At 55.0% G+C, this 26,701-nt stretch overlaps 1 protein-coding gene across 12 annotated transcripts in view; it reads right to left on the reverse strand.

The window, feature by feature from the left end:
• The window catches only part of EPS15L1 (epidermal growth factor receptor pathway substrate 15 like 1), an 84,923-nt gene that overhangs the window by 32,388 nt on the left and 25,834 nt on the right, over positions 1 to 26,701 (reverse strand). For all 12 annotated transcript variants that reach the window (XM_029916669.1, XM_029916670.1, XM_029916667.1 and 9 more), the window contains 10 exons: positions 25,154 to 25,387; positions 20,343 to 20,500; positions 17,309 to 17,465; positions 16,830 to 16,915; positions 15,907 to 15,979; positions 9,546 to 9,707; positions 8,789 to 8,986; positions 7,150 to 7,314; positions 2,165 to 2,288; positions 1,173 to 1,223 (listed from right to left, as the gene is read on the reverse strand). In XM_029916669.1, coding sequence (XP_029772529.1) covers positions 1,173 to 1,223; positions 2,165 to 2,288; positions 7,150 to 7,314; positions 8,789 to 8,986; positions 9,546 to 9,707; positions 15,907 to 15,979; positions 16,830 to 16,915; positions 17,309 to 17,465; positions 20,343 to 20,500; positions 25,154 to 25,387 — 1,408 coding nt within the window. The remainder of the gene's footprint in view (positions 1 to 1,172; positions 1,224 to 2,164; positions 2,289 to 7,149; positions 7,315 to 8,788; positions 8,987 to 9,545; positions 9,708 to 15,906; positions 15,980 to 16,829; positions 16,916 to 17,308; positions 17,466 to 20,342; positions 20,501 to 25,153; positions 25,388 to 26,701) is intronic.

Raw genomic sequence — 26,701 nt, forward strand, 5'->3', positions numbered from 1 at the left:
AAGACCGTAACGACAGAAAGCAGATCAGTGATTGGTGGGGACCTGGGGGTGGGGGGAGAAGGCAGAAGAGAACCTTCTGGGAGGATGGAAATGCTCTCACCTAATTGTATGCATTTATCAAAACTCATCTAATTATACACTTAAAATTGGTAAATTCTGATGCGTATAAATTACACCTCTCAACAAAGCTGATTTTAATAATGAAAATAACACTGGTAAATCCAGAGACAGAAAGCAGATCGGTGGCTGCCTGGGGCTGGGGGAGGAGGGCGTGACTGATCCCAGGGACACGGTTTCCTCTTAGGGGATGGAAATGTTCTAGAACTACGTAGAGGTGGTGGTTGTACATTAAGAATGTACCAAATACCACTGAATTATCATTTTAAAGATGTTGAATTTTGTGTTACACAAATTTCACCTCAGCAGAAAAATAAAGACGTAGATAAATAAGGGGTGCTCTTGTGGCTCAGTCAGTTGGGCATCTGACTCTTGGTCAGATCATGATCTGCTCAGGTCATGATCCCATGGTTCATGGGCCTGAACCCTGCGTCGGGCTCTGGGCTGACAGGGTGGACCTGCTTGGGATGCGCCCTCTCCTTCTCACTCTGCCTCCCCCACTCATGCTTGCTCTCTCGACATAAAAATTTAAAAAGAGAGATAAACACATAACCTCAACACCACACCCACAGTGCATTCCTTCCCTTGGAATGTGGGGTGCAGGCATGGTGAATGGACGGGGGGAAGCCACTGTCCCCAGAAGGGAACAAGACACTAGGCTTCCATGAGGTGCAGACGGCCATCCTTCCCAGGGCAGGCCGCCGCCTCTGCCGCGTGCAGACCGAGGACCCACTGGGGGCAGGCGCTGCACGGGGGACCCCTGGCATCACTACGGGCAACACAAGTGGGCACGAGGGACGGAGCTGCCGCGGGCACATCTGAACAACCATCTGGCTACCTCGAGCTCCTCTTCTGGCTCCGCTCTCCTCACACTGTGAGGTTGGTGAGAAGGGGCGCCCGACCACGAAAGGAGGGTGATGCCCCTGCCGGGCTTCTGCAGAAACTAACCTCCCTGCTGCCCAGTCGCAGGAGGCCCTCGACTTGAACTAGCAATGGAACTATTCTGAGGACTAGTCCATCAAAAACCAGAAAGCCTTTCCCACCAACGCTCTTACCTGCTGCAGCGGTCTGTTGTTCCGCGAAGGGGTCATTCTGGAACGGGTCACCTAGGTCAGAGGAGAGAGGAACGTAGGGCTTGACTGTAGAAACGACCCTGGCATGTCGGGGGGTGGGCAGCGAGGTGCCGAGGCGGTTTCACCTCGCTAGGATGTTCAAGATGAAGCGAGGTGCCGCTGGCCATGCAACACGGGCCACAGAGCGGAAAACGAGGACTGAGCCAGAATTCACTCCCTCTCTCTACCATGCTATGCTCTGGCACCTCAGCTCCCTCTCGGCTCCCTCAGCCGTGACAACACGGGACCCTGGGGCTGCCCCAGCCCCCGACCCGCAGCCAGCCCCACAGCCAGGACGAGCTCCACACATCTGAGCCTCCGAGGCCGCCTAGAGCCGCTCAGTCCTGCGGTGCTCCCGCACGGGATGCCGGGAAGGCACGGCCTCCACCCTCTCCGCGCCTCAGCACTTTTGGGCTGTGCAGACAGCCTTCCCTTCCTGGAAATGCTACCTTGCTCTGAAGGAACAAACGGAGGAACATTTGCTTCCAGGAGACTTCTTAGCTATTCTGGCCTCGGGCGGGGCTCTGGGCAAACTCATGGACTTACGTGGGGACTTGTTCACTGGGCGGTCTCATAATCATGACTGCATCTGGCTCTTATCCATCCCACCAAGGGAGCGAGGGAGAACTTGCTCCCCCCCTCGACTGGAGGATGGGAACCAAAGGGAGCAGAGGTCGAGGGCGGAGCCAGCTGCCCTTGAATGTGGGGCCCTCGCTGCAAGCTGGGAGCTCAGCTCTTCCTACCGAACACGCGTAACACCTCAGCTCTGCAGTGAACCCGGCGGAGGGCAAACACTGCAGTGGCCCACGGGGCTCAGAGAACTCCCTTCCCCTCCACTCCAGAAGGTGCTACCAGCAACCTCGGGTCACCGGACAGCTCCAACAGGCACAAAGTAAGCAGCCCTTCCGTGACTAAGTGGGCACTGAGCGAGATACCTTTGAAGGGATCAGCTCCTTTAAATGGGTCGGATTTGAAGGGGTCTTCGGCCTGGAAAGGATCCGGATGCAATTCCTGGGCATTGTTGCTAAATAACAAGGCTTTATTTTTGAAAGGATCGTCCTATAATTTTGTGAAGAGACAGGAGAGGAATTTTATTATTTCAGACAAGTACAGAATTTCATACCCGACTTGCGTGTTTCTCCTTCAAGCCGCGGGACTCTACAGAGAATGATTAAAAATCATTGAAATGGGGGTGCCTGGATGGCTCAGTCGGTTCAGCGCCTGACTTTGGCTCAGGTCATGATCTCAGGGCTTGTGAGTTCGAGCCCCACATTTGGCTCTCTACTCTCAGCAGAGACCTCTTTGGAGCCTCTGTCCCCTTCTCTCCCTGCCCCTCCCTGGTCTTGCTCTCTCTCTAAAAAAAAAATGAATAAACATTTTTTAAAAAATTATTGAAGAAATATGGATGCTAGTTAATAACGTGTCAACACCCGTCCATCCACAGTGACAAACGCACAGGACAAGGAGTTAATGACAGGAGCAGCAGAGTGCAGGGCATGTGGGAACTTTCCATACCGCCTTTAAGTTTTTCTGTAAATCCACCACTCTTGCAAACTAAAAGTTTATTTAAACACTGAGGGGAAGGAAGTCATACAAACATCCACCAGTGGAGGAACAGATACCCTGAATGCAGTAAGCAAATACGTGGGAATGTCATTTAGCCGTGCGGACACTGTGCGGAGTGAAACAAGCCAGTCACGAAGACAAAGACTGTGTGATCTCACTTTATAAGAGGTTCCCCGAGGAGTCCGATTCGCAGAGACAGAAAGTAAAACGGTGGGTGCCAGGGGCTGGGGAGTCAGTGGTTAATGGGCAGGAAAACGTTCTGGAGCCCAGTTACACAATGTGAATATGCTCAGGCCTGGGTAAGATGATCAGTTTATGTTCTGTGTATTTTATCACAATTAGAAATAAAAAACCAATTATGAAGTCAGAAGTGGCATTTTTGGAAACGGCAAGAGGAAAGCGTAGCAGGCCACTCGAGCTGCAGCCTGGCCTCATTCCCAAGCGTGCCCTCCGTCACCCATCTTTGCCTCACAGAATGGACAGCTAAGTGGCATTTTTTAAAAATGCTGTTTCCACATGAAGAAACGCACTGGCTATTTGCATCTTGGGAGGAAATGGTTGCTTATGCAGTTAGAACTACTAGAGCGTATACAATACTTTGCATTTTTTTTTAAGTGCTTATTTCTAGAAACAAACAACCATGTTTAAGCCGGAAGAAAAGAGGATTTGCTTTTGAAGGGCACATTTTTATAGTGGAAAATGGCCCCAATGTGTGTGTGGGGGGGGGGGTTAGAATCTACACGGGAACAATGCACGCTCCGTTCAGACACAGTGAGCATATTTTGGTCAACGAAGGCACACCCTCAGTGAAAACATGAAGGTTTCACTGTGATATGAAAAAGCATAACACCCTCACTGAAGCTGGCAGATGTGTCGGCTCCGTGGGGCTGGCCAACATCCATTATTCCACATGACCAAAGCCAAGTGGTTAAAGAGCTGGCGCTTCCGTAAAAATACAGACAATGGTCACAGGGCAGTGACGTCAAAGGCGCCAGAGGAAGATTCCGGACAAGGCCCCCAACACTCTGCACTGGTTGACTTTGGGAGGCGGGATGGCTCCCGGAGGCCCTGGGCCAATGGGGAGCCACGGGCTCCGGAAGGATGACGCACTCCCGGTGCTCTGATAGACACGGGTGATTTTCTTACCTGGGAAAGACTACCTGGAGCCTCCAAGCTCAGGACTCCCCAAGGCGGGGAGATCGAGCAGGGCTCTCGGGCAAGTAAGCACAGACGTCTGCAAGGACTGCAGAAGCGTGTGGCTCTGTAAGGACGTCACAGTGCCACAACTGGGAGATGCAGGCGCCCGACCGGCGTCCGATGGGGCTCTCAGACACAGAAATAGGACAGGGGAGTCCTGACCTAAAGCAGCCGGGCAGCCAAGATGCAAAATCAACCTCTCACACCATACCACGGGGGAAGGAATGGATCTCACTCTAGAAGAACAGGGAGAGATGATGTCCAGGATACAGCAGTGCAGTAAGAACGACAGCTTGGTCTCAGAATGGAAGCTTCTATTTAGTCAGAAATTAGCACTGATTTACAAGTTGGTGGGTTTTGGGGGTTGTTGGGTTTTTTTTTATTTTAATGTTTTTAATCATCACCTGGAAGTCTGCCAGATAACAGTGGACGATGGCAGAGAAGAGACTGTGATTCTGGGCGCTTGGCTGTGAGCCCCCTGAACTGAAAGTCAGGTCTGTGAGCGCCTCCTCAGCAGCAATTATTTGCCTAAGGCAGCAACAGCCCCTCCCCTTCGAAGGGGGGCCTACAAAGACCTCAGCAGGATTCGTGCATGTGAGGTAACCGCCAGTGGCTCTGAGCCCACTTCACGGATTCAGAGCAGATTAGACTTCTCCGGTACAGAAGCGCCACAGACCCCACCATCCACTGAGCACCGGTCAGGGACAGCTGAGCCATCTGCCTCCGTGAGACGCAAGCGTGGCAGCCCAGCACGGGGGGAACGACAGGTCCCTTAGCCTTGGACGCGGAGTTCTCAAGAAACAGGGGTGACAACTCTGAAAGGAGTGTCTGCGGCTTCCCTTCCCTTTAGATCGGGGCCGGCAGTGGTGAGCTGGTGGAGCAGCACTCCGGGGGGGAGAAAAGAGGCCCCGACTGGCAGCTTCTTTCTGTCAATTCCCATGGTGCAAATACTTCCACTGTGGCTGAATTCAAGTCACCAAAAGTTAACCAACCAGGTGACAAACTTCCTATTTAATAATTAGCTCTGGAAAGTCAACAACAATGGTTCTAGCCCACCAGTGGGGCTGGATGAGAGGACAACCCAATCTTCCGTGATCGGGTCCTGGCAAGGCTGAAGTCTGGGATGATCTGTTACCTTCTGCTACTGAACAGGCTGGCTGCTCGCGGTCTTCAAGAGCTAGAGGCCAGTACTCTCACCGGATGAGAGACGAGAAATAAATCAGACTTGAAAAAGCCTTGGTCTTGGACAAAGTAACATGGTCTAAGCTGAAAACTAAAGTTAGTGACTTTAGCAGACTTGCCCAGCCTCAGAAACTTCTGGATGCACCTCTCTGGTTACACTGGTCTCCGGTAACTAACTCCCTCACTGCCACCCACCTCGAAGAGAACGAAGAGCTCTTAGAAGCAGTCTCGGAAGAGTCAAGAGAAAACAAAAAGCCCTCTTCGAAGTATTTATTAAGAAAAGGAAACAAACCAAAAAATGCTTTAAAAACTGTATTTGTACAACAAGGTAAACATAGTTGTTCTTTCAGACACCGGCTGCAAGTTGCTACGTAACGTATCTGACGTCGACGTTCCAGAATGAACTACCTGTCATGTAAACTTTGCCCCGCTTACAAAACTAATGAAAATAAGGGCGGATGAAAACCTTTGGGGGCGGGGGAGGGAGAGTCACTGGCCACGTGCCAACTGCCACTTTGCTGCCAACTTTTTACCCAGGAAACCAATCCTATTCGGACCTGCAAAAGGGGTTAAGAGTGAGCTGCTCCACGAACCAAGAGGAAGGAGGGCAAGCGGAAAGCCGTGCGAGGGGGCCGACGGTGGACGGGAAAAGTGAAGTCAAGGTCACGAAGCTGAAATGCACACACTGAACAAGCAGCCAGCCAAGCAGGCGAGTGTGCCTCAGGCAGTGAGAGAGGACTGGACGGTCGCAGGCCGCACTCAGTCAGGCTGACGGCGGGTTCAAGAGCGGATGCGGAAGTCACCCGTTTACTATTCCACGAGGAAAAGGAATCTGTGAGCGGCAGAGGGAGGTGGCGAGGGCCCGAGACAGGAGACAGGTGAGGACACCAACAGTGTCTTGGAAGCGGTTCAGGGAAGGAGGTACAAGCTTCCCCATAAATTCTTGGGACTGACTACTTGGCTACTGAAGAAAGAGACAGGTCGAGAAATGAACGTGAAGAACTAGATCTCAAGTTGAGAAAGACAGTCAGACAGAGAAACAGAGAGACAGTAAGAGAGACGCTGTATTACTACGGGAAGGAGAAGGAATCCGCAAAGCCCAGGGCCAGGAGCAAGAGGGCTCAGAGGAGCAGCCCTGCACGGGGGGCAGCAGCGCAGGGTGAGCGGTGAAAGGGCTTTGGGGGCAGAGCACGGTGAAACCATCGAGACCAACGGCTTCCCACGGCTCCCTCAGGAGCACAGAGATGCTCTCATCGGCCAGACTAAAGCGGAAATGGCACATGCCAGGGCTTGGCCACAAGGGCGGGCGCTGGCGGGGACAAGGGGATGTGACGATCTGAGGAAGATGTGACACCGGCTGGGTGTCAGCAGCCTGATTCCACAGAAGCCTGAGGCCGACAGCCCCGTGGGACTTGGTCAGGGCCCCCGGAGTCATAGGAGCCCAGGTTTTCAGCATAACCGGAAGTGCAGGAGAGGGGCCAGTTCTCAGGCAAACAGCAGGGCCTCGAAGGGCTGTCATTTGTCTCGATCTTCACAGACACATTTGATTTTCAAAGTGCTCCTTGTGGGAACACAGACACACACACACGTTTCTCCCACCCCTACCCCCGCCCCCCCAAACTAGTAGGATGCAGGGTTTCACGTGTGCAGGCTTGATCCACTTTCGGTTAGTTTGGGAAAGCCCTCTGAATTTGGGGGGTGAGTGGATTGGCCCACTGGAGATGAATGTCTTTAAAAACTGGCTTCACAGAGGATTCAGGCCTCTCCTTGGCTTTGTCCCTGAAGCAAGGACGGAGCACAGCCAGGAGCCCGGGCTGCGGGGCCCGTGGGGACACGCAAAGCAGCAGCGAGAACGAGAGACGCCCTGCGTCCGGACAGAATCAAGGCTGGAGTGCCGGATCCAGCAGGCAGGGCGGCCTCCGACCCCAGCGCGGGACCCAATCCCAGGACCGCAATACGTTCATTCAACCTTTACCATGGTTCCAAAACCGCCCCTCTCTGTCAGGGAGACGCCTTCACTCAGGTCGGCCAGGTTGGTCAGGCTGGCGCCGTGGGCCCCGTCCAGCACCTCGTCGTACTGCTCCAGGGTCCTGCGGGCTTCCTGTTGGCTTTCGTGCAGCTGGGAGAGCTTGCTCCTCGCCTACGTGACAAAGATTGTTGCCGTCACACGGGGCTTCAGGGGGAGTGTCAGTAGAGACAGCTTTTCTCCTAACGCCCGACCCCACCGTCCAACTCCGTTCACACGGGTAACTGAATCACCTGCCTACAGAGCAGACAACCCCAAGTGACACGGCCTGTAGACTATGAGGTCCCTCTCGCTGCCCCATGAGGGCTCTCTGTATCCCCGGCCCCTGAGAGAAGCCTGTGTTCAAACAGACGTTTGTTATTTCTGAAAAGAACTGGAATTGGTAAAATCCAGGCTCACAGTCTGTTCCAAGGGACAGTCCACACTCCCCCTGTGGGGTGTTGTCCCCTGACTGCCGCTCCTTGTCCTGCGCAGGGATGTGAGGCCAGGGAAAGGAAGACAATCTAAACGTTATCTTAACTGTCTCATCCGCACTGTGTGACCTCTGGCTGGTGACCTAACCTCTCTGTTAGCTCTTCCCCAAAAAGGACCACAGGAAGCGACGGGTAAAACACCTCCGGTAGCTTCTGGAAGGGTGGGAGTTAATATGCAGCAGTGAGCATCAATGCTATCATTACTACTAACACACGATGTGGGTCCTACCTACATAGTGCAAACTCTAATCGCTTGGAGGGAAAAGACCTACGATAATCCTAGATCTAAGACCCAAAAAAGCATAGCACAGGGAATGAAAGCCCTCGTCCATGTTTGTGGTCTGTCAACCATGGTCTGTAACCTGGCAAAAAGAGCAAGGGGTCAAGTCGGTCAAGAGGGGAAGCACAGCTGGCCACTGTGATCCCGCCACGGGCAGGCATCACCCCCACTCTGTTGACGGGACACCCAAGGGCCAGCAAGGAGGCCTTGGGCTGTTACGTACAGGGGAGCAGGGGGAGGCCCGCCCTCTGCTGGTGAGCAGCGGCCGCAGGCCCCAGGGCCTTCACATGGGAGCGGGGTGCCCAGACAGCTTGCAGAACTGGAACAAGGCCACCCATGGGCTGACGCTCGTCACAGGGTGGGGCCTCAGACTGTGTGGGCACAGAGCGGTGCCAGAACACGCCTCGGACTCTGTCCCTCTCGCCTGTCTGAGAACCATGCTGGGAAAGGGAATTTCTGCACCCAGGACTCTCTCCAAAGGAGACCACAGGGTCTCGCACAGACCCTGCCCATTCCCCAAAGATGGCACGCACTCAGGTGGGAAAGTGGAAGGACAGCGAAGCACAGCAAACAGCCGGCGGGCCAAAGTCCACGTGCTGCTGGAACGCACGCTGGGGGGTACCGGGTGCTCAACCCCCAGGCCCGGACGTAGCATCTAAGAAGAGAATCTGACATAAACGGGCTGAGTGGGAGCCTGGGAGCCAGGGAGCCACGCGGCCTCTGTGCAGGCTGCTCGCACACCGATGTGACAGCTCACCGCGGCTACTCCACCTGCAAGAAGGCTCCAGAAGACGGGGCCACCAGCAGAGGCAAGGCCTCGCCCCCAGGGAGGTACCTGGTTGATTTCGTCCTGTGTTGATTTCAGGGACTTGATGATGGTTTCCAGCTGAGCTTTCCCGGCCTGAATGCTCTGCTCCAGCTGGGTTTCCTCCTGCTGCAATCGGTTCAGCTCAGATTTGGCCCGGTTCAGGTCGTCCTCCTGGGACTTGAGGTCAGATTCCTGAGACTGGATTTGGGTCTTCAGTGAGGAAATCTGAAATGAGATGAAATATGACGGAGGGAAGACCAAGCAAACCCAGTGAGGCAGACACCAGCCTGATGGCCGGACACCTGGGCCTGCTCCCAGAGCCCTCTCCCCACACAAGACAGAGAGAAACCACGTGGCAGACACGCTCATGACCATGTAACCTACAGAAAGCCAACTTGGGACGAGGAAGAATGGCCCAAGCACAGATAATTGACCTGTCCCCCAGGGGCGGGACTTCCCCGTGCAAGGGGCCCGTGCAGGACAGGAGGGCTTTACAAAGTCTGCAGAGGCTGCAGCCTCCCTGATTTGTAACGAGCAGTGAAGAAACCAAACGGGGCTGGTGCTGTGAGGCACCGGCCAGGGTGAGGTCAGTCGGGACCAAGGCCGTTCACAGTACGACTCTGTGGGTGAGACGGAGATCAGGCCCCAAATGCCCGGACGCTTTTCCAAAAGATACGCCCACAACTCTATTCAACCAGTAAAATGCCTCAGCCTGTGTTTCAAGGTCACGCTGAGCTCAAAGCAGCCGCAGGAAGCCCCTTGCCATGCTGGGTGTGAGACGCACCATCTGAGTCTCGTCCTGGCACTTCTGCCTGACGTCGCTCAGCATGTCCCGGAGCTTGGCCTTCTGCTGATCCATCTCGTCAAGGCGGTCTTGGGCGTCCTGCTTCTGAGCTTCTAGCTCTTGCAAACTGCTCGTTTCCCGGTCTAAATCATTCTGTAATTCCTAGGGAAGAGTGGCGTCAATGTACTGGAGACCAATAAGAGGGGGCATGTCCAAGACTCATGGTCTCAGCCTGGGCTGGAGCCCCCAGGACGTCCTACAAAGCCAGCCGCCCGCCTCCCCGCCTGTGCTCAGCAGGCATCCTGTGCACGCCTGCTGTCAACGCGTGCATCTCAGCTTAGTGCCCGTGGTGTGACCTCTAAGTTCCTTGGCAAATGTTTACTGATGGCCTGAGAGTGGTCAAGGGCCAGGAGGGCAGCGGGTCCCACCAAGAAGAGCTATCCAGTGACATGGGGTCAGGGGGGGAGGGGAGGGGCATCACCCAAACACAAATAAACCGGGATGAACAGAACCAACAGAATGTACAGGTGCTTCTGGGTGGACTCAGGGGAGAGAGGGGCACAGGGAGATCAGACTGATGCCACACGGATGGAGAAGACCCCAGCAGCCAGGTGAAGGGCTGGGAGGAAGAGAGCTCCGCAGTGGGGAAGGGGGTGTTGGGCTCCAGGTCGAGCAAAAGGAAGCAGGGCCACGCGAGAAGCCCCTGAGGACAGTCACACGTCAACAGGGGACAGGAAGATTCTCCAATGCTGACACTGCTCCAAATGGGCATCTACCCAGACAGCCAGTGAGGCACCTCAGACCCGGCCGGGACACCCCTGGGAAGAGCACCCAGGAGGTACATGGCACAGGTGAAAACATGCAATCTGTGGGAGCAAAACCTGGAAATCATGTAAATTCCCACCAGGCCGGCCTGGCTCACGACCTAGGGCGTGCTCGTACCCTAACGGAAGCTGCACCTCATCCTCAAGTTACAGTGTGAAGCCCATGGCTGAGCCAGCACACGCTGCACTCTGGCATTCATGCTAACAGGAAGGAAAGAACATGCATACGACCTTTCTGGAAGGCCTCATGGGAGCTAACTGACTGCATCTCTAATGGAGCAACAAAGGAAGCAGGGACGGGACCTGGACCAAGGTGAGATGGTGGCCATGAGAATCAAAGCAAGGGAAGATTCGAGGGGCCCTCTGGGGGTAAAGGAGGACAAGGCCATCAGTGAGGCTGGCCTGGCTGGGGCTTGCTGGTGCCATTCTGGGAGCAAGCCCAAAGCAGGCACAGGGTCTCCTCTCTGCCTTGAGGGCAAAAATGTCACAGCTCTGTCCCCTCTAGACAGCCAAAATGCACTCGGAGTTATTCTGAGAGCTAGGTTGTCAGTTCCCCAGTCTCCCTGCCTCTGCCCTTGAATTCGAGAAGTGGGTCTCAGTGTGCAAGTCCGGGGAAGGTAAGAGAAGGTCTGTGGGTAGGGAGTCCCAGACACGGGTCTGCCACCTCTGAGGGAAGAACAAGTGATGGAAGAAGGGGAGACAAAGCCGGGAAACAGGTCCGGCCTGGCGTGGTGGCCTGGGACATCACGGAATCTGAGCCTCATTCTGTAATGAAGGAGGAGGAATCCAAGAGCCCAGTGGGGACAAAGGCCCACCAGCTCATGGTCAGGATGGGAGCTGGGGTCAGAGTGTGGGAGGTGTCTGAGCAAAGAACACAGAAATAACTCAGACAACCTGCACCCCATTCAAACCCCCCCGGGATCCCCAGCTGGCTTCTGTGAAGAAACTGACAAGCTGACACCACAATTCATAAGGAAACGCAAGGGATTCGGAAAAGCCAAAACAATCTTGAAGGAGAAGAAAAAGAAGTTGGAGAACTACTTTTCAATTTCAAAACTTGCTACGACATACCCAAGAGACACTGCGGGTCTGGTTCCCAATCACCGCGATATAGCGAAGGAACGTTGTGACAGAGCGAGTCAAATGAAGTTTTGAGTTTCCAAGTGCTTGTAAAAGTTTTGTTTACGCTATACCGGTCTGTTAAGTGTGCAATAGCGTTATGTCTACAAAACAATGTACACACCCTAATTAAAAATGTTTTATCATTAAAGAACACTAATCATCATCTGAGCTTTTAGGGAGTCATAATCTCTGAACACAGATCACCATAACAGATATAATAATGAAGAAAATTCAAAGATTGTCAGGATTGCCAAAATGGGACAGAGACACAAAGTGAGCAAATGCTGCTGGGAAAGTGGTGCTGATAAATTTGCTTGATGCGGGGTTGCCACAAACCTTCGGTTTGTAAAACAAAACAAAACACACAGAATCTGTGAAGCACAATAAAAGGACGTACGACTATACACGCTTAGTCCTCGAGACAGTGTGGGACTGACAGGGAGAGAAGTACATGCAGAACCATGGGACAGAACTAAGCACCCAGAAACAAAGCCACACATCGATGGCCAAGTGACAGTCAGCAAGGGTTCCAAGGCCACTCATTCAACGGGGAAAGAAGAGTTTCTTCGACAAACGGCACTGGGCCAACTGGATCTCGACGTGCAGAAGAACGAAGCCGGATCCCTACTTCGCACCACACGCCAAAACTAACTCAAAACAGACCAGAGATCAGAATGTAAGAGCCAAAGTGAAAGGAAACATGGGGTAAATCTTTGTGACCCTGAATTTGACAATGAGTTCTTAAAGATGGTACCAAATGCAAGAGCAGGGGAAGAAAAAAAAGGAATAACTGGACTTCACCAAAATTTAAAACTTTTGTGCTTCAAAGGACACAATCAAGAAAGTAAAAGGACAACCCATAATGTCTGCAAATCACATATCTCATGAGGAATTTCTACCCAGGAAACATAAAGAACTCTTACAACTCAGCTGTTAAAAGACAGAAAAACCCAATTTTATAATGGTCAAAGGGTCTGAATAGAAATGTCTATCCAAAAGGTACACAAATGGCCAATAAGCACATGAAAAGACGCTCGAGGCACGTGAGTGGCACAGTTGGTTAGGCGTCTGGCTCAAGTCAGGATGTCACAGTTCGTGAGACCGAGCCCTGCGTCGGGGCTCTGTGCTGATGGTGACAGCCTGCTTGGGATTCTCTCTCTCTCTGCCTCTCTCTGCCCCTGCCCTGCCTGCTCACACACACTCTCTCTCTCAAAAGTAAATAAATGGTTTAAAAATGCTCAACATCATTAGGGAAAGCATGAGAGGCACCGAGGCACCGCCGGGAAGGTAAAATGAAAGGAGAGGTCGGTGGTGATGAGGGTGTGGAGGACCCAGACCCCTCAGGCATACCGGGTCGGAACATCACACGGTGCAGTCGCTTTGGAAGACAGTCTGGCGATTCCTCAAAAGGCTAAACACAGAGCTGCCGTAGGGCCCAGCAATCCCACCCCCAGGTAACAGACCCAAGAGAAGTGAGATCACACGCGCGTACAACGTGCACGTGGAAGCTCACAGCGGCGCCATTCGCAGTAGCTAACGAGTAGGAAACCCAAACATCCGCCAGCTGACAACCAGATGAACAAACTGTGGTCCGGCCGTACAGCAGGGTGTTGGCCGTAAGAAGAACGGAGCCCTGACGCGAGCTACAACATGGATGGACCTTGGAAACGCCAGACACAGTGAGACGGGCCAGACACCAAGACCACACGATGTAGGAGTCCGTTAAGACGCAGCATCCAGGTCAGGTAAATCCAGAGACAGACAGTAGAGGAGCAGGTGGCAGGGCTGGGGAGGAGGACCGGGGCTTCCTTCTGGAATGACAACGGGGCTGAAGAACCGACGGTGGACACGGCCCTAAGTCTGTGCATGCCCTAAAACCACTAACTACACACTTTGAGTGGATGATTTGTGTGGTATCGGTGACTTCCATCTCAGTAACACTGTTGTCATGTTAAAAAAAAAAAGAGAGAGCAAGCGAGCGAAGCAGCCACTGCGGGTGCTCATCAGGACAGTGATGGAAACGGAGGTGGAGGACCCCCAAGGAGGACGAGGAAGGGGCACAAGGCGAACAGAGCCATGGGGGCTGAGGCTTCCGCTGCTTAAGTGGCTTGAGGACAGAGGACTCGCACCCCACGTGGGGCCCTGACCCACAGACTGCGCTAGCCGGCTCGGCCAGTTATCCCCCGCCAGACCATCTAGGGGAGGGGAGGCAGGAGCCCCAGCCAACCTGGTGCTCACAGGGGAACTTCCAAAAACACGTAGCATTCTGTCTGCGCCATCGAGCACTACAGCAGAGCCCGGCCCAGCTGGCTTACCAGCGAGGCCCCCACAGCACAGGGGCCGGTCTGGCTGGCCTTGGCTCCCTCCCAGCTCTGGAGGGCTATCGGGGCGCACAAGGAGCCCGGGGCCTCAAAGGCTGCAGCTGCACACTGTCAGAGCCCACCAGCCTGGGCTCCAGGTGGCCTGGGTGCACCGGCCAGACCACAGGGGACAGCGCCTCCAGATGTCAGAACAAGTCTCTGCAAAGACCCGACTGTGCAGGCGCCAGAGACCCAATGACTGGTGTTCTCGGTAGTGAGAGGACATACGGCACCCGGACCCTCAGGGGCCAGAGGGCAAACCCAGGCGTGCTCACGGCAACCTGGATGCAAGAGGAAGGGAGAACCGGCCACACGTGCATGTCGCCAGCCGGGCCCAGCCCCAGGCGGGAGGGAAGACGAGGCCGGCCCCACCAAAGGACTGAAAAGGATGGCGGGTGAGGTGACCTGCAGGTGATGGAGGTGGGCAGCAGGCGCTATGTCTGGGGGACCAGTTCTAGGACACACGTGGAAATCGGAGGTGTGAGAGAGAATAAAACAACAGGATAGAAGAATATACATTCAGAGAAATAAAGTCACTTCACCTGCAGGGTGGTCTTGGAACTGAAGCAGCTCGTTGAGCAAAAAGCCTTCATATCAGAGGCAGGCCAGTCCCTGCTTTCCAGCCCAGAACATTCCGGCAGGCCACCCAGGGCCTAGTCCTCACTGCCGACGTGCAGAGTAAGAAGCCGTCAGAGGGGGGTCTGGACACCGCAGAGCGGGAAGTGACGAGCGTCCCAAAGCAGGTGGGCATGGCTTACCCCCTCCCCTGCAGACCACAGCCAGGACAGATGGCATTTCCCACAGGTCCACGGAACGCGCCCTCCAGTACCTCGAAAGCCCACGGAGTCGGGTGGCACTTCCTTCCCTGGCTCGGGTTTGTGCCCCAGGAGGGGACCCAGAGAGGACCGGCCACTCTGGCAGCGTACACGGCAGCCAGCTGTGGCTCTCGGCTGCGTGAGCAGCTCACGCACTGACCTCTGTCGCCACGGAGGTGACAGAGGCTAGAAGCCGGGCCACCCATCCAGGTCACTCAGGTGAGACACGGTGGAGCTGGGGTCCTGACCACTTAGCCAGGCTCCACTTCCCCCACAGCCCTGAGCTCAGACAGTCCCTGCGGCATGACTCGGCCTCACTCTCAGGGCGCCGCAGGCACCTCTCATGTCCCCACAGTGGCAGGGCCTTCTCTGTCCACTCAGACTGGAGACATCGGGAGGACCCATGTCTCTTCAACAGTGCAGCTACCCAGGGCTGACGGCTCTGCTCCCGGCGCAGACTCCCCTCTGCTTGAATGGTGGAGAAGAGCAGCGCGGGCCCGAGCGAGCCCCGAGCGGGTGCCAGACTGTTTCCTAGCCGCACAACTCAGGAAAGCAGAGCACTCGTAACCAATGCCGTACAAGACCCAGAGATGTTCCGTAACTCGCCCAAGGTCACACAGCTGCGGAGAACTGGGTTTGAGCCCCGGCAGTCAGGCCCCCAGTCTGTGTCCCCACCACCTGCTAGGGGACACTCCAGGATGCAGGACTGTCCGAGAACAGGTTAGCAGCCATTGTCCAAACCTCATAAACTGAGACTTGGGTGAAAAAAGCCAAACACAAAAGGCCTCGTGTTGAACGCCCCGAACAGGTATGTCCATTGGGACACAAAGCAGATCAGTAGTTGCAGGGGCGGGGAGAGGAGATGGCGATGGCAGTGCAGTGTGAGGAGGGCTAACGGTCATGGGGTTTCTTTTGGGGTGATGGAAACGTTCTGGAACTCGACAGAGGGGACAGCTAAGCAACACACCGAATGTGCAAAGAACTGTTTGCTCTAACGTAGCAAATTTTACATTATGTGAATTATACAGCTCAATTGAAAAAAAGAAAGGAAGGAAGGAAGGAAGGAAGGAAGGAAGGAAGGAAGGAAGGAAGGAACCCCTGTCTATGGTTACAAGAAACTTAAAAACCTCACTTGCAAGCACAAGGGCGGGGCTACCTTGCCCTTGCCCCACCCCCACTGACGGCCCACCCGCTCCGGACAGGACACATGCGGTCTGCCCAGGGTGAGCACCGTTCTTACCTGTACTTCATTGGTTTTCTGTCTGATTGCCTCTTCCTTTTCCCTAATGTCCTGTTCCAAGGAGTATTTCTCCCTGGGCATTGAAAAAGAATTCAGGAGAGCATAGGTGAGGGACAGCATGACTACAGCCATGGGTTTTCTCTCCATGCCGACTTCTCAACGCCCAGCTCCGTCCATACCCACGGAACCCAGCTCGGCTGGTCCCTAGGAGTGACCCTCAGTGATCACACCCTCTACCTCATCCCTGCCATCATCGAATCTGTGGCTACGATGAGGCACTGCTCCCAGTGAGACCGGCCGAGCCCCTCGAGCAGAGGGAAGAGGAAGTCAGAGCGATGTCCGGGGTGAGGAGGGCTCAATGCACCCTCGCTGACTCTGCCCATGGAGGGCCAGGCACTTTCTAGGCCCTTCTCCCTCCCCTAGAATTAACTGGAGGGAGAAGGCTGCTCTGAAAAGGATCCCAGAGGCATGCAGAAGTGGATGCATCTCTTTATCCCAGATTCTGAGAGGGCAGACACCCCATCCAAAGCCCATGTTTCTGGATGGGGAAACTGAGGCAGCAGGCACAGAGAGGAGCCAGAGACCTGGACACGAAGCCTCCCTCAGTTTAACTGTCTTCCCGTTAACTTGCCCTGGGGGCGGAGGGGGAACAAGGCCATCTCGAGGGCGGGGACAGGGCCTGCGGCAGCCTACCAACATCCTGCCTGAGGCCCTACAGCCCACACAGGCTCCAACTGAGGGCGCCGTCACTGGAGATCATTAAGTCAATTCAGGAACCCGGGGGATGTGCATCGCTTCATTTCTGCTGCACCCACTTGGGACGGTCGGCCTTCCGTGGGCCTCACAAGCCTGGTGCTGGTGGTAATGAGCTGGGACAGGGCTGCGGGAGGTTCGGATTCTGAGGGGAAGGAGCTTCAACGCACCTTTGTAACTGCGCAATCTCTTGACTGATATCATCAAGCTCCTTCACGCCAGTGAACTCCCCTGATCCAAGAGAACCTGAACCGTCCTGGAACCAAATTCAGACGCAGGATTAAAAACAGACAGGTCAAGGGGCGCCTGCCTGCCTCAGTCCATGATGCACATGACTCTCGATCTCAGGGCTGTGAGTTTGAGCCCCACACTGGATATAGAAATTACTTAAAAATAAAACCTTAAAAAAAATTGACAAGCTGACCTCACCACCCAGCAGGCCCTAGTAGGAGTGATACAATCGTGCTATCTCCAGTTCACAGGCAGGAGGCAGAAGTGAGCCGGCACCCCACCCCAGCCCCGCCCCCGGTAAAGACCAGGGCCACCAGAAGGTAGGCTACCTCGCAGGGCACTGGCCTGCTCACATGGGCCACTGCCGCCACCTGGTGGCAGGCTGCAGGAGCCACACGCACAGGCCAGCGGTACTCACCTGGATGGGAGTGCTTCTCTCCGAGGGCGGGATCATGTCTGGTGAGAGGACCTGAGGGGGGTCAATGCCTTTGCTGACCTTCTGCTGAATGAAGTACATGGCTAATGCAAACTGGTCTTTACTTAACTTCCCCGTCTGCCTCGTATCAGCCAGGGCCCTGGGAGGAACGGGACGCTAATTAGACCTCCGGGACAAGAATTCAGCCCTGCCTGGGAAGTACAAATCACAGAGCCCATCCACCTAAAAAATGAATGGTGACAATACAAACAGCGGGACACTGAGGCAAGTCCTCTGCTGTGGAACATCCGGCTGGAGGACAGCGGTCCCGCCACCAGGCATCTGGCCCAACGGCTGGTTAAGGAGGGGCTGTCGGCATAGGAAGTGGGCCCCACCTGGCTGGAGAACCACAAATCCCACCCCACAGTCCGAGGCGATGGGCCTTTGGGAAGACCTCATCAGCAATGCCTGGAAATGCAACCAGCTCCTTAAGGCGTGTGCGCAGCAGACAGAGAGGGTCCCGTACCGAGCCGCTCTGGTGGAAATGAAAGCTGGGCTCCAGCATGCACTCTGGGATCTTTAGCAAGTCCCTGCAGCGCTGGGTTATCCGAGCAGCCTGAGCTGCTGGTTTCAATGGGGGGGACAGAAGCAGCATTTGGAATCATTGTCACGAGGAGCTGGGGCCTGGACAGCCACATATCGCCATGCTGCACAGGACAGTCCTCATGACTAAGGGGCCCTGCTCCCGTGGCCTTTGGGCATCCTGGCCAACAGGCCAGGCAGCTCCCACGCCAACAGCACCCTGAACTCCCACAAAGCCGGGGGGAGAGGCTTCACAGCCAGCCGGACAACAGAGGAGTTGGCGCTGCGGGAAGGAAAGCCTCACGCAGTAGGACAAGGCCTCCACATGTGCAAAAGTGCCTCACCCTGGCTGCTGCACAGGTCCCACCTCCCACCGCGCGTAGTGACTGCAGAGCAGCGGCACCGCCCTCTAACTCGCGGCGAAGCCACTGGACGAAACCACTGCACGTGGCAAGCAGGCTCAGGGCCGAACAGCCAATGAACGGGGCCCAAGGGGCAGAGACCCCACTGAGTATCGCTGACACATGCTGCTTTAAAAATGTCTTCATTTTTGCGCAGACTGAAGGCGCGGTGTGAGGATTCTGCCCGCAGGGGTCGGTCCTGCGGCTCGCCTGGCCCACAGCCACTCCTGGGCTGAGCCTTCTCCTGCTCCGGTCCCTGGGGGAGCGTGGGCTCGGAGGCCAGGACGCAGGGGCCCGGCCAGCGGCGTGTTGTCTGCCCCCCAGAGCCCCCACAGACAAGCCCAGTGGTTATTCTAGAGCTTGCTCATCCTGTCTTTTCCCTTTGCTCCTTATACGCAGTGCTTTCTGCGGTCCCTCTTCTAATCCAAGTGTATTCGCGATTTCACCGTACCGCTCACCTGTTGTTGCGTCACTGGCAGTGGAGGTACTGTCCCGATACTACGGTCAGACGGCGCATCACTACCTCTGAACCACAGGCACGTCCACTTCAGGGTGATAAAGGGACGTGCATTTTATCGGTTTCCAGAAAGGGGCACCAGATCTGAAAGGGCTGAGAATGACTGCTGCTGACCTGCCAGAAGCAGCCGGCCTCCCCCCGCTGTTCTGGTGACTAATTCTAGGGGCCACACCCCCCTGAAGGGACAGCTTGTCTTCTCAGGCTGGGGCCTCCCCTCACAGCGTGGACGTCTATGAGTTATCGCCAAGGGCAGCTATTTCCGCAAGCTACCGAGTACCGTGCTGTCTGCTCTTTGGCTGGGAATTCACCCGAGGACACAGCAGTGCCGACGCAGCGGGGCACGTGTGCCCAATGTTCACAGCAGCACTTTCAACAACAGCCAAATCGTGGAAAGAGCCCAAATGTCCATTAACTGACGAATGGATCAAGAAGATGTGGTTTATACACACAATGGAGTACTACATGACAATGAGAAAGAATGAAATCTGGCCATTTGCAACAATGTGGATGGAACTGGAAGGTATTATGTTGAGTGAAATAAGTCAGTTAGAGAAAGACAGATGTCATTTGTTTCACTCATATGTGGAAGAAAGGACAATGGGGGAAGGAAAAGGGAGAAAACAGTTTCAAACAGAGAAGGAGGCAAACCCATAAGAGACTCTTAAATACAGAGAACAGACTGAAGGCTGATGGGAGGGCAGGGGGAGAGGGGGAAATGGGTGATAGGCACTGAGGAGGGCACTGCTGGGATATGTTAACTAACTTGACAATAAATTATATTAATAAGATAAAATAAAAGTCACTGCTCTTGCTTGCAGGGGTTCACTTCTCCAGAATTATATGGAAATTTCCTCCCTGTGACTCGCAAGTGAACCCCTAAGCCCTGGGGACAAAGCTAGAAAGTGACTTTCACCACCGGCCAGTTACCAAAGGAGCTGTCCAGCGCCCTGGAGACGACTCCGGCATACCCGGAAGGAAAGTGGGGGTGCAGCAGTCCCCGGGGCTGGGCCTCAGGTGCGGACCAGAGTCCTGTTGACCCCTCACCCCTCCTGGTGAGAGCGGAGTCTCTGACCTTCACAGGCCTCCAGGAGAGGCGCCGCAGCCCCCACTGTCCAGGGCGGCTTCGCTAGCGCCCCGGGAGACGCACCGCCACTCGCCCCAGAGGGGCAGGCCGGTGTCTGCGCCCTGACCAGCTGTGGCAAAGGCAGGGCCTCCCGCTAGAACCACCAAGAACTCGCCCCAGACACTCAAGCAAATCACCCCAGAGCTTTCCAGAGGGACTAACCAGGCAGAGAGTGAATGGACATGCCCAGGATACCGGGGAAGGGCCTTCACACTCGGACCTCACTCAGCAGCCCCTCAGCCTGCTGAGGGTTAAGTAACGGGCAGAGGGGAAGGCCCTGAGCCCCAGGCCCTGGAGGCCACCCGCCCTTCCTCAGCACAAGCCTCGTTTCCTCGGGGCTCCTCAGAGCCGCACGGCCATTACCTGTACCCAGGTAGGCCCCTAGGGAGCAGACCTCCAGCTACTCGTCCTTACCATATGTGTGCTAGAAGGTTCTGGGTGAGGCCCGAGTGCATGAAGATCTCCTTCACCTCCTGGCCACTCACGTAGCCATCCAGGTCCAGGTCGGTCTTCAGGAAGATCTCGTCGAATCGCATCTTATCGGCAACTGGCACCACCCAGCTCACCGTTGGCTGAAAAGGGTTTCAAAACCATTAGTCCAGAGCTTCTAGACTGTAAACCATAAACACATGCTGTTAAAGCACTTTCACACGCTCCCGATGCAAAGACTACGAAAGCAGCCCTCCGTGCTTTTGGGCAGCACGATTCCACGAAGCAAGAGGGCAGACAGGATCCCCATTCTCTAAGCAGGGAAACTGAGGCAGAGAGCAGTGAACACAAACTCGGTCAGTGTCACCTGGTGGTCGACGGACACTGTCCCCCCCAACACAGTGCCCCTTCTCCTGTGTTCAGAGGGAGGTAAAGACCCAGCAGGCCCAAGGGGCTGGAAGGAAGCCAATGACTTCCTTCCAAGAGGAGACTTCATGCGCCCCAGGCAAGACCTTCCTGACAGTCCTCATTAGAAGGATGGCCTCCTGAGAACCAACCTGTCCCCTGGCCTCTCAATTTCTGCCTGCAAACGCTTCTCTGCAGCTGCCAGAAGTATTCTCCATGGCCTCGGTTCAGGATCCTGCACTCCAACCCGTCCCTGACTCCATTCCCCGGGACACAGCGACCTCCCGTGAGGTGTCGGTGCATACCCCACACTCATGGGCAGGCACTCGGGGCTCCCTAGTGCCAGTGGAGGAGCCCAGGCCCCTGACAAACATGCCTTCCACGCGCAAAGCCCCATCACCCTCAAGGGTGCTGCACAGGCAGACAGAGCTGAGGATCTGGGAGCCCAGAGCAGGGTCACGTCTGCAGCCATGGGGCGTGGCCAGCTGCTGCACATGGGACCGCTCACACCACCTGCTCAGGTCTCCATGAGAAAGGCAAATGCCACTGAGGGTTCACCAGGGCCCATCAGTTCTGACCTTTGGCATGCTCACTGAACAAGATCCATGGCACCTTTGTCCGGCATTCTAGGAAAGGTTTTCCTTATCTGCTTCTTCTGAACAGATATCCCAATCCAGTGGGAGCCTGACTCAAGCACCGGGAATCCAGAGAGCAAGGGTGGGAAGCAAGGGACACCAGGTGACCCGTATCATTCCGGTTCCAGGATTTGGGACAGGGAGTGGTATGATTTAGTCCGCCATGGATTTATCAGAATCTATGGGCCAAATTCAAAGAGCAAGGGCTCAGGCAGTAAGAGTTCAGAGACGTGCGTTTTACGTGTCCCAGTATGTGAATCCTGTAAGCCACGTCGGGGGAGGTATGAAGACTCACGTAAAGGATCTCTAGTGAAAAAAAGCTTGCCGTCTTTAAGTCCAGTGTCTGGAGCGAGCTAAATCTCAGATGTCAAGAAACCCAAAGAAGAAGTAACAGTGGGTCAGGCAGGCTAAGCTGAGGGGGGCATCGGTCTCTGTACTCCCCAGGTGCCAAGAGAGTACAACTCTGGGACGACAAAAGTCCTAACGTTCAGCGTGCAAACAAAAGGAGCTTGCTGCCTGATTTCTGGGGTCTCAGAGCACGGCGGCAGCAAACCTCCGAAGCCCAGCTGGTTACAAATCCTACGTGAACAGCCTGTGCCTCGGAGCTGGGTGTCCAGAAGGCGTTGGTTTGGCAGCCGCGGGCCCCTGGTAAATGGGAACAGACTGTGGTAGCTGGAAGTGACTGCACCCCGCAGCCGGCCGTGAGGAGAGGCCCTGGTGGTGAGGTGAGTGGAGGGGAGACAGCAAGGTGACTGCTCCATCTCCTGTCTGTGATCCCGCCAGCGCCCCCATCCTTAGGGAAGGGGGCACACCCTCTTCTTCCCTCCCCCGCCCCGACAGAGGACCCTGGTAAGACAGGTCTAGTTGAAATCGGCAGCAGGCTCCCAGGACCTGGGGAGAGTCACCAGATCACCACGTCTCGGGGTTACAAGGCCAGCCAATCCGCACCTGTCAGCAACTTTGGCCCCACCTGCTTCCTTGTCAGTAAAACCTATCAGCACTAACCTAACCCATGGTAAGTAATTAGAACTCTTGGCAAAAAGGTTGCAGACACAAGGCCTAGGTTGTCCCGGAAAACAATGGCTCGTGCAGGTCCCAGTTACCAGCCCTGGCCCCCTCTGACTCCACCCCCACCCTTCTTCCTGTTTCTACAGGCTCCCACTAGAGAGCCTCCACACATGCTAGTCCTCTGACTCTCTGTCACTGAGGGTTCAGCTCGGGCATCACACTTCATCAGTGCCCTTCCAGCTGACCCCACCCACAGGAGCACACCCCTCCCACACCCCAGTACTCCCAGGCGGGGCCCTGTGCTGCGTCACACAGCTCCCCGACCTTCCTCAGTTTATTGCCATGCTATCCTCTATCCCCCACAGACGGCAGAGGCTAGTCCCACAGTCGCTGTGCATCCCCAGGAAGTGCTGGGCATGGCTGGTGGGCCACTGAGCAGAAGATGCCCACACGGCACCATCTGGACACTGGCCACGTGATCACCAACCAGGGGGAAGCCTGTCACCTGTGCCTCTCCACCCGGCGGCGGCAGTGATGGGGAGTGTGTGAGCCCCTCCGCCCTGACCACACCTCCTCAGCCCTCTCTAAGAGGACCCTTACTCAACGGTGCAGCAGCCCCTGGAAAATGAGCCACCAACGCCCCACCGCCACCACCAGGCCAAATGCTCGATTTTACAATGATGTCACTGGCAAGAGGAATCACTGTGTGATTGTCTATTTCTGTAGCGTTAAGTGCCTGACAGTGCGAGGTTTTTACTGTAGTTTAAGAGCCTGTCACCAAGCTTCTGACCACTGAGACACCTGTTCCAAAAGTATCCGCGTCAGATAAACACACTGCCAGCCACAGAGCCAGCAGTGCCAGGCCGGCCCATGACGGCCCCCGCTGACTAGCCCCAGGGACCTGGGTGACTGGCCGTCTGAGTGACCCTGCTTTTCCCTTCCCCTGCTTTCATTCCCACTCTTCCATCTTAAATTCACCAATGAAGAGCAAACTTGAGAAACCCTAGGTCCCCACCCTCGACCCCAAAAGAGGCAGAGTCCCAGGCCCGACCTCACTGTCTCTGCCCGTGACCTTGCAGTGGTGGCCCTGGGTATGACATGTACTCTGCAGGACCTGTGAGTGATAAATCTTCTTTCTTCATATTTTCCTGATGGTTGTTGCAAAACGTAGGTGTGTTCTGCAATCCGACCAAGCACCACAAGACATCTGCAGTCTGGAAGTGTCCGTGGGGCCCCCACAGGTAACGGGGCCCAGCGAGCGCCGCAGGCAGGCCCAGCCGACAGAGCCCCTGACTGACAGGCCAAGGCCAACACGACACATTTCCACTTGAATCGCTCGTATCTGAACTTGCGTGGCAGTACTGCCTGGCCTCTGTGTCACCTTTGCAGCTTTGCCTTTGAAACCACAGAGAGCGAGAGCGGCAATGACTCGGGACGGACTCATGGTCCTGTTCTTCCGTGTGTCAGAGCAGCTCAGAGGTGCTCTTTTATAAAAGAGCCCCCGGTGGCATGCCACATTTGTCAGAGCACGTCTCTTTGATCTAGAAGATGCTGCCCACCGGGAGGCAGAGCCCCCACACTGTCCTCCTAACAGGAAACAGATGCCTCCGCTGCCCACTGGATGCTCAACACGTTTACTGAGCATCAAAGTGCCTGTGACTGTTCTGACGCAGAGATTATAATCAAGGGCTAACTGTTCCCGTGAAGCTAGGGTGGGGGTGGGAGTGGGGGTGGGGGTGGGGAGGGGACCGAGGATACACAATTAACTACACTACAAGCCAGATGTGGGAATCTACATCACAGGATGCACAGAGCCCAGGGCGCGCTGGCTGTGGTCACGCCAGGGCCCCCGAGAAGGTGCCCCGTGATCAGAGGCCTCACGAGGCAGAGGGCTGGGGTGTGATCGGGGAACACATGCGCCCAGCAGATATGCTGCCTGAGGCACGGGGGACAGAGATGGAGGAAAGAGCCCAGAGGTGGGAGCGAGTTGCCGGTGTCTGAGGAAGGGCAGTGTTTGTGTGCAAATGAATGAGAAACGTAACTTTGCATTCCTGTTGCTACGGGCTGAACGTCGGTGCCCCAAGCCCTCCCCAGAACTCGTGTGTTAAAACCCTAACCCCATGTGAGGGTATCAGGAAGCAAAGCCTCCACAGGATGACTAGATCAGGGCGCTGGAGCCCCACGATGGGATCACAGCCTTTATAAGAAGGACCTGAGAGAGCTCCCTCCCCCTTCCCACCAGTGAGGACTCGGCGAGACAAGGCCATCTGTGATCCCTCACTGGACCCTCAGCACACAACGAACCTGCTGGCACGTGGATCTTGGACTTCCCAGACTCCAGTTTTTCGGTGAGAAGCAGTCATTGTCACCTATTCTGTGGTATTCCACTACACTCCAACAGACTAACATACCAATCATAAATACTGTTCTAAAAACTGTAATCCCAGGAGTGCCTCGGTGGCTCAGTAGTTTGAGTGTCGGACTCTTGATTTCAGCTCAGACGGACCTCAGGTTGTGGGATCGAGCCCTGTATCAGGCTCAGTGCTGAGCATGGAGCCTGCTTGAGATTCTCTCTCTCGCCCTCTGCCCCTCTCCCCACCGTGTGCATGCTCTAAAACAAATGATAAATGACAAATAATAAAAAATAAAAGGTATGACAGTTAAAAACGGAATCACTCCTTTCGGGGTCGCAAGGACTTGCCGGCCTCTATGGGTGCCAGCGGCTGCTCCGAGCAGCAGACCCCGTACCTGTGTTTGCTTGAGGCTGTGCTTGGGGGACAAGCTTCCCGTGCTGTTCAGGCTGCTGACGCTGCCGTGCGAGGGTGTGGAGCGGAGGCTGTCTTTCGGCGGGGGGCTGGCGGGCAGGACGGGCACAGCTCCTGGGAACACCGTCTTCTTTCTCTTGGAAGGTGGGATGAGGGAGGGGGCCAGGACGGAGGGCACAGGCTCCTTCTCGAGGGCTCGGTACACCAAGTGCATTGCCTGGGAACACAAAAGAGAACAACATTCAGGCGGCCAGGCGCAGGCCTGCTCTTTCCGGGGCTGCAGTGATGTGACCCGGACTGCTCTTTCTGAGGTCACTTCCGAGCCGAGCATGGTGAAAAATAAATCTCTTCTGATGAGTTCTCTTCCAATGCATAAGTTTTCCAAGAGGTGTTTGATCCCACGAGACCAACACTGAGCACAAAAGTTTAATTCATGCCAGACCCCACGCATGTCCCTTCACCACACCAGCTCCAGGCCTGGGGACACCCCAGGTGCTGGAATTTGGAGATCTAAAGACACACTGCGATGTGTGCACTCTCTGTCGGGCAGGCAGAGAAAGAAACTTTCTCCAAAACAAAGATTGAAGCCCGTTTTAAAGCATAACCAAACCAAACCAAATTCATAGCCCTTCTCCCTTAAAAATATTCCTTAGGTTGTTATTCGCAGTACAGGCCAGATCACTAACACAGGTAAAATTCACTGTGACTTAAAAACACTCCAAAGGGGTACCTGGAAGGCTCAGTCAGTTGAGCATCCAATTCTTGGGTTCAGTTCAGATCTTGATCTTGGGGTCGTGGGATAGAGCCCCTGTTTAAGATTCTCTCTCTCCACCCCCCCAACCACCCCCCACTAACACAATCTTATTATCTAAAATAAAATTTTCAAATATTTTAAAGAAATTTTACAGTGTTACAAAATGTTAAACCCAGCTAATGATGAAAAGAAACCCAAATGATACAACTGTAAGATCCACTTATAGAATAACATAAATCCTAGCTGAAACGATGGGAAATAACAAAAACAAAACAAAAATGGAAACCCAGGGCTCCTGAGGCCGTGAGGGGAAGGGCACGCACGCAGGCTCACTCCAAGCCAATCATCCCCTTCCTGGGCATCACCCCAAGGGAGGTTAAATGATACAAGCACCTCAAGTGTGGTCAGAAGAGATATGAGAAATAATAAGTTGGCTTGTGGATGGCTCAGTTGGTTGGGCGGCGGACTTCAGCTCAGGTCATAATCTCACAGCTCATGAGTTCGAGCCCCACATCAGGCTCTATGCTGACAGCTCAGAGCCTGGAGCCTGCTTCACGGGGGCGGGGGGGGCCTGTGTGTGTGTGTGCCCCAGGACACCGCTGCCTGCCTTCAGGTGTGCCCGTGCCCGAGCCCTGGCACCCCACCCGCTTCTCCTTGTAGTGGCACTGGTGTGTCTGGGTGTTGATCGGGCTCTCGTCCCCTGTAGACTGCCTTCCCCTGGGCCTGTGTCATTCTGTCCCTCCTCTTCTTCCCCATTCCCCCACTTCTTCCCCCTTC

The sequence above is a fragment of the Suricata suricatta genome, chromosome 12, assembly GCF_006229205.1.
Source record: "Suricata suricatta isolate VVHF042 chromosome 12, meerkat_22Aug2017_6uvM2_HiC, whole genome shotgun sequence".
In the NCBI taxonomy this organism is placed as follows: Eukaryota; Metazoa; Chordata; class Mammalia; order Carnivora; family Herpestidae; genus Suricata; species Suricata suricatta.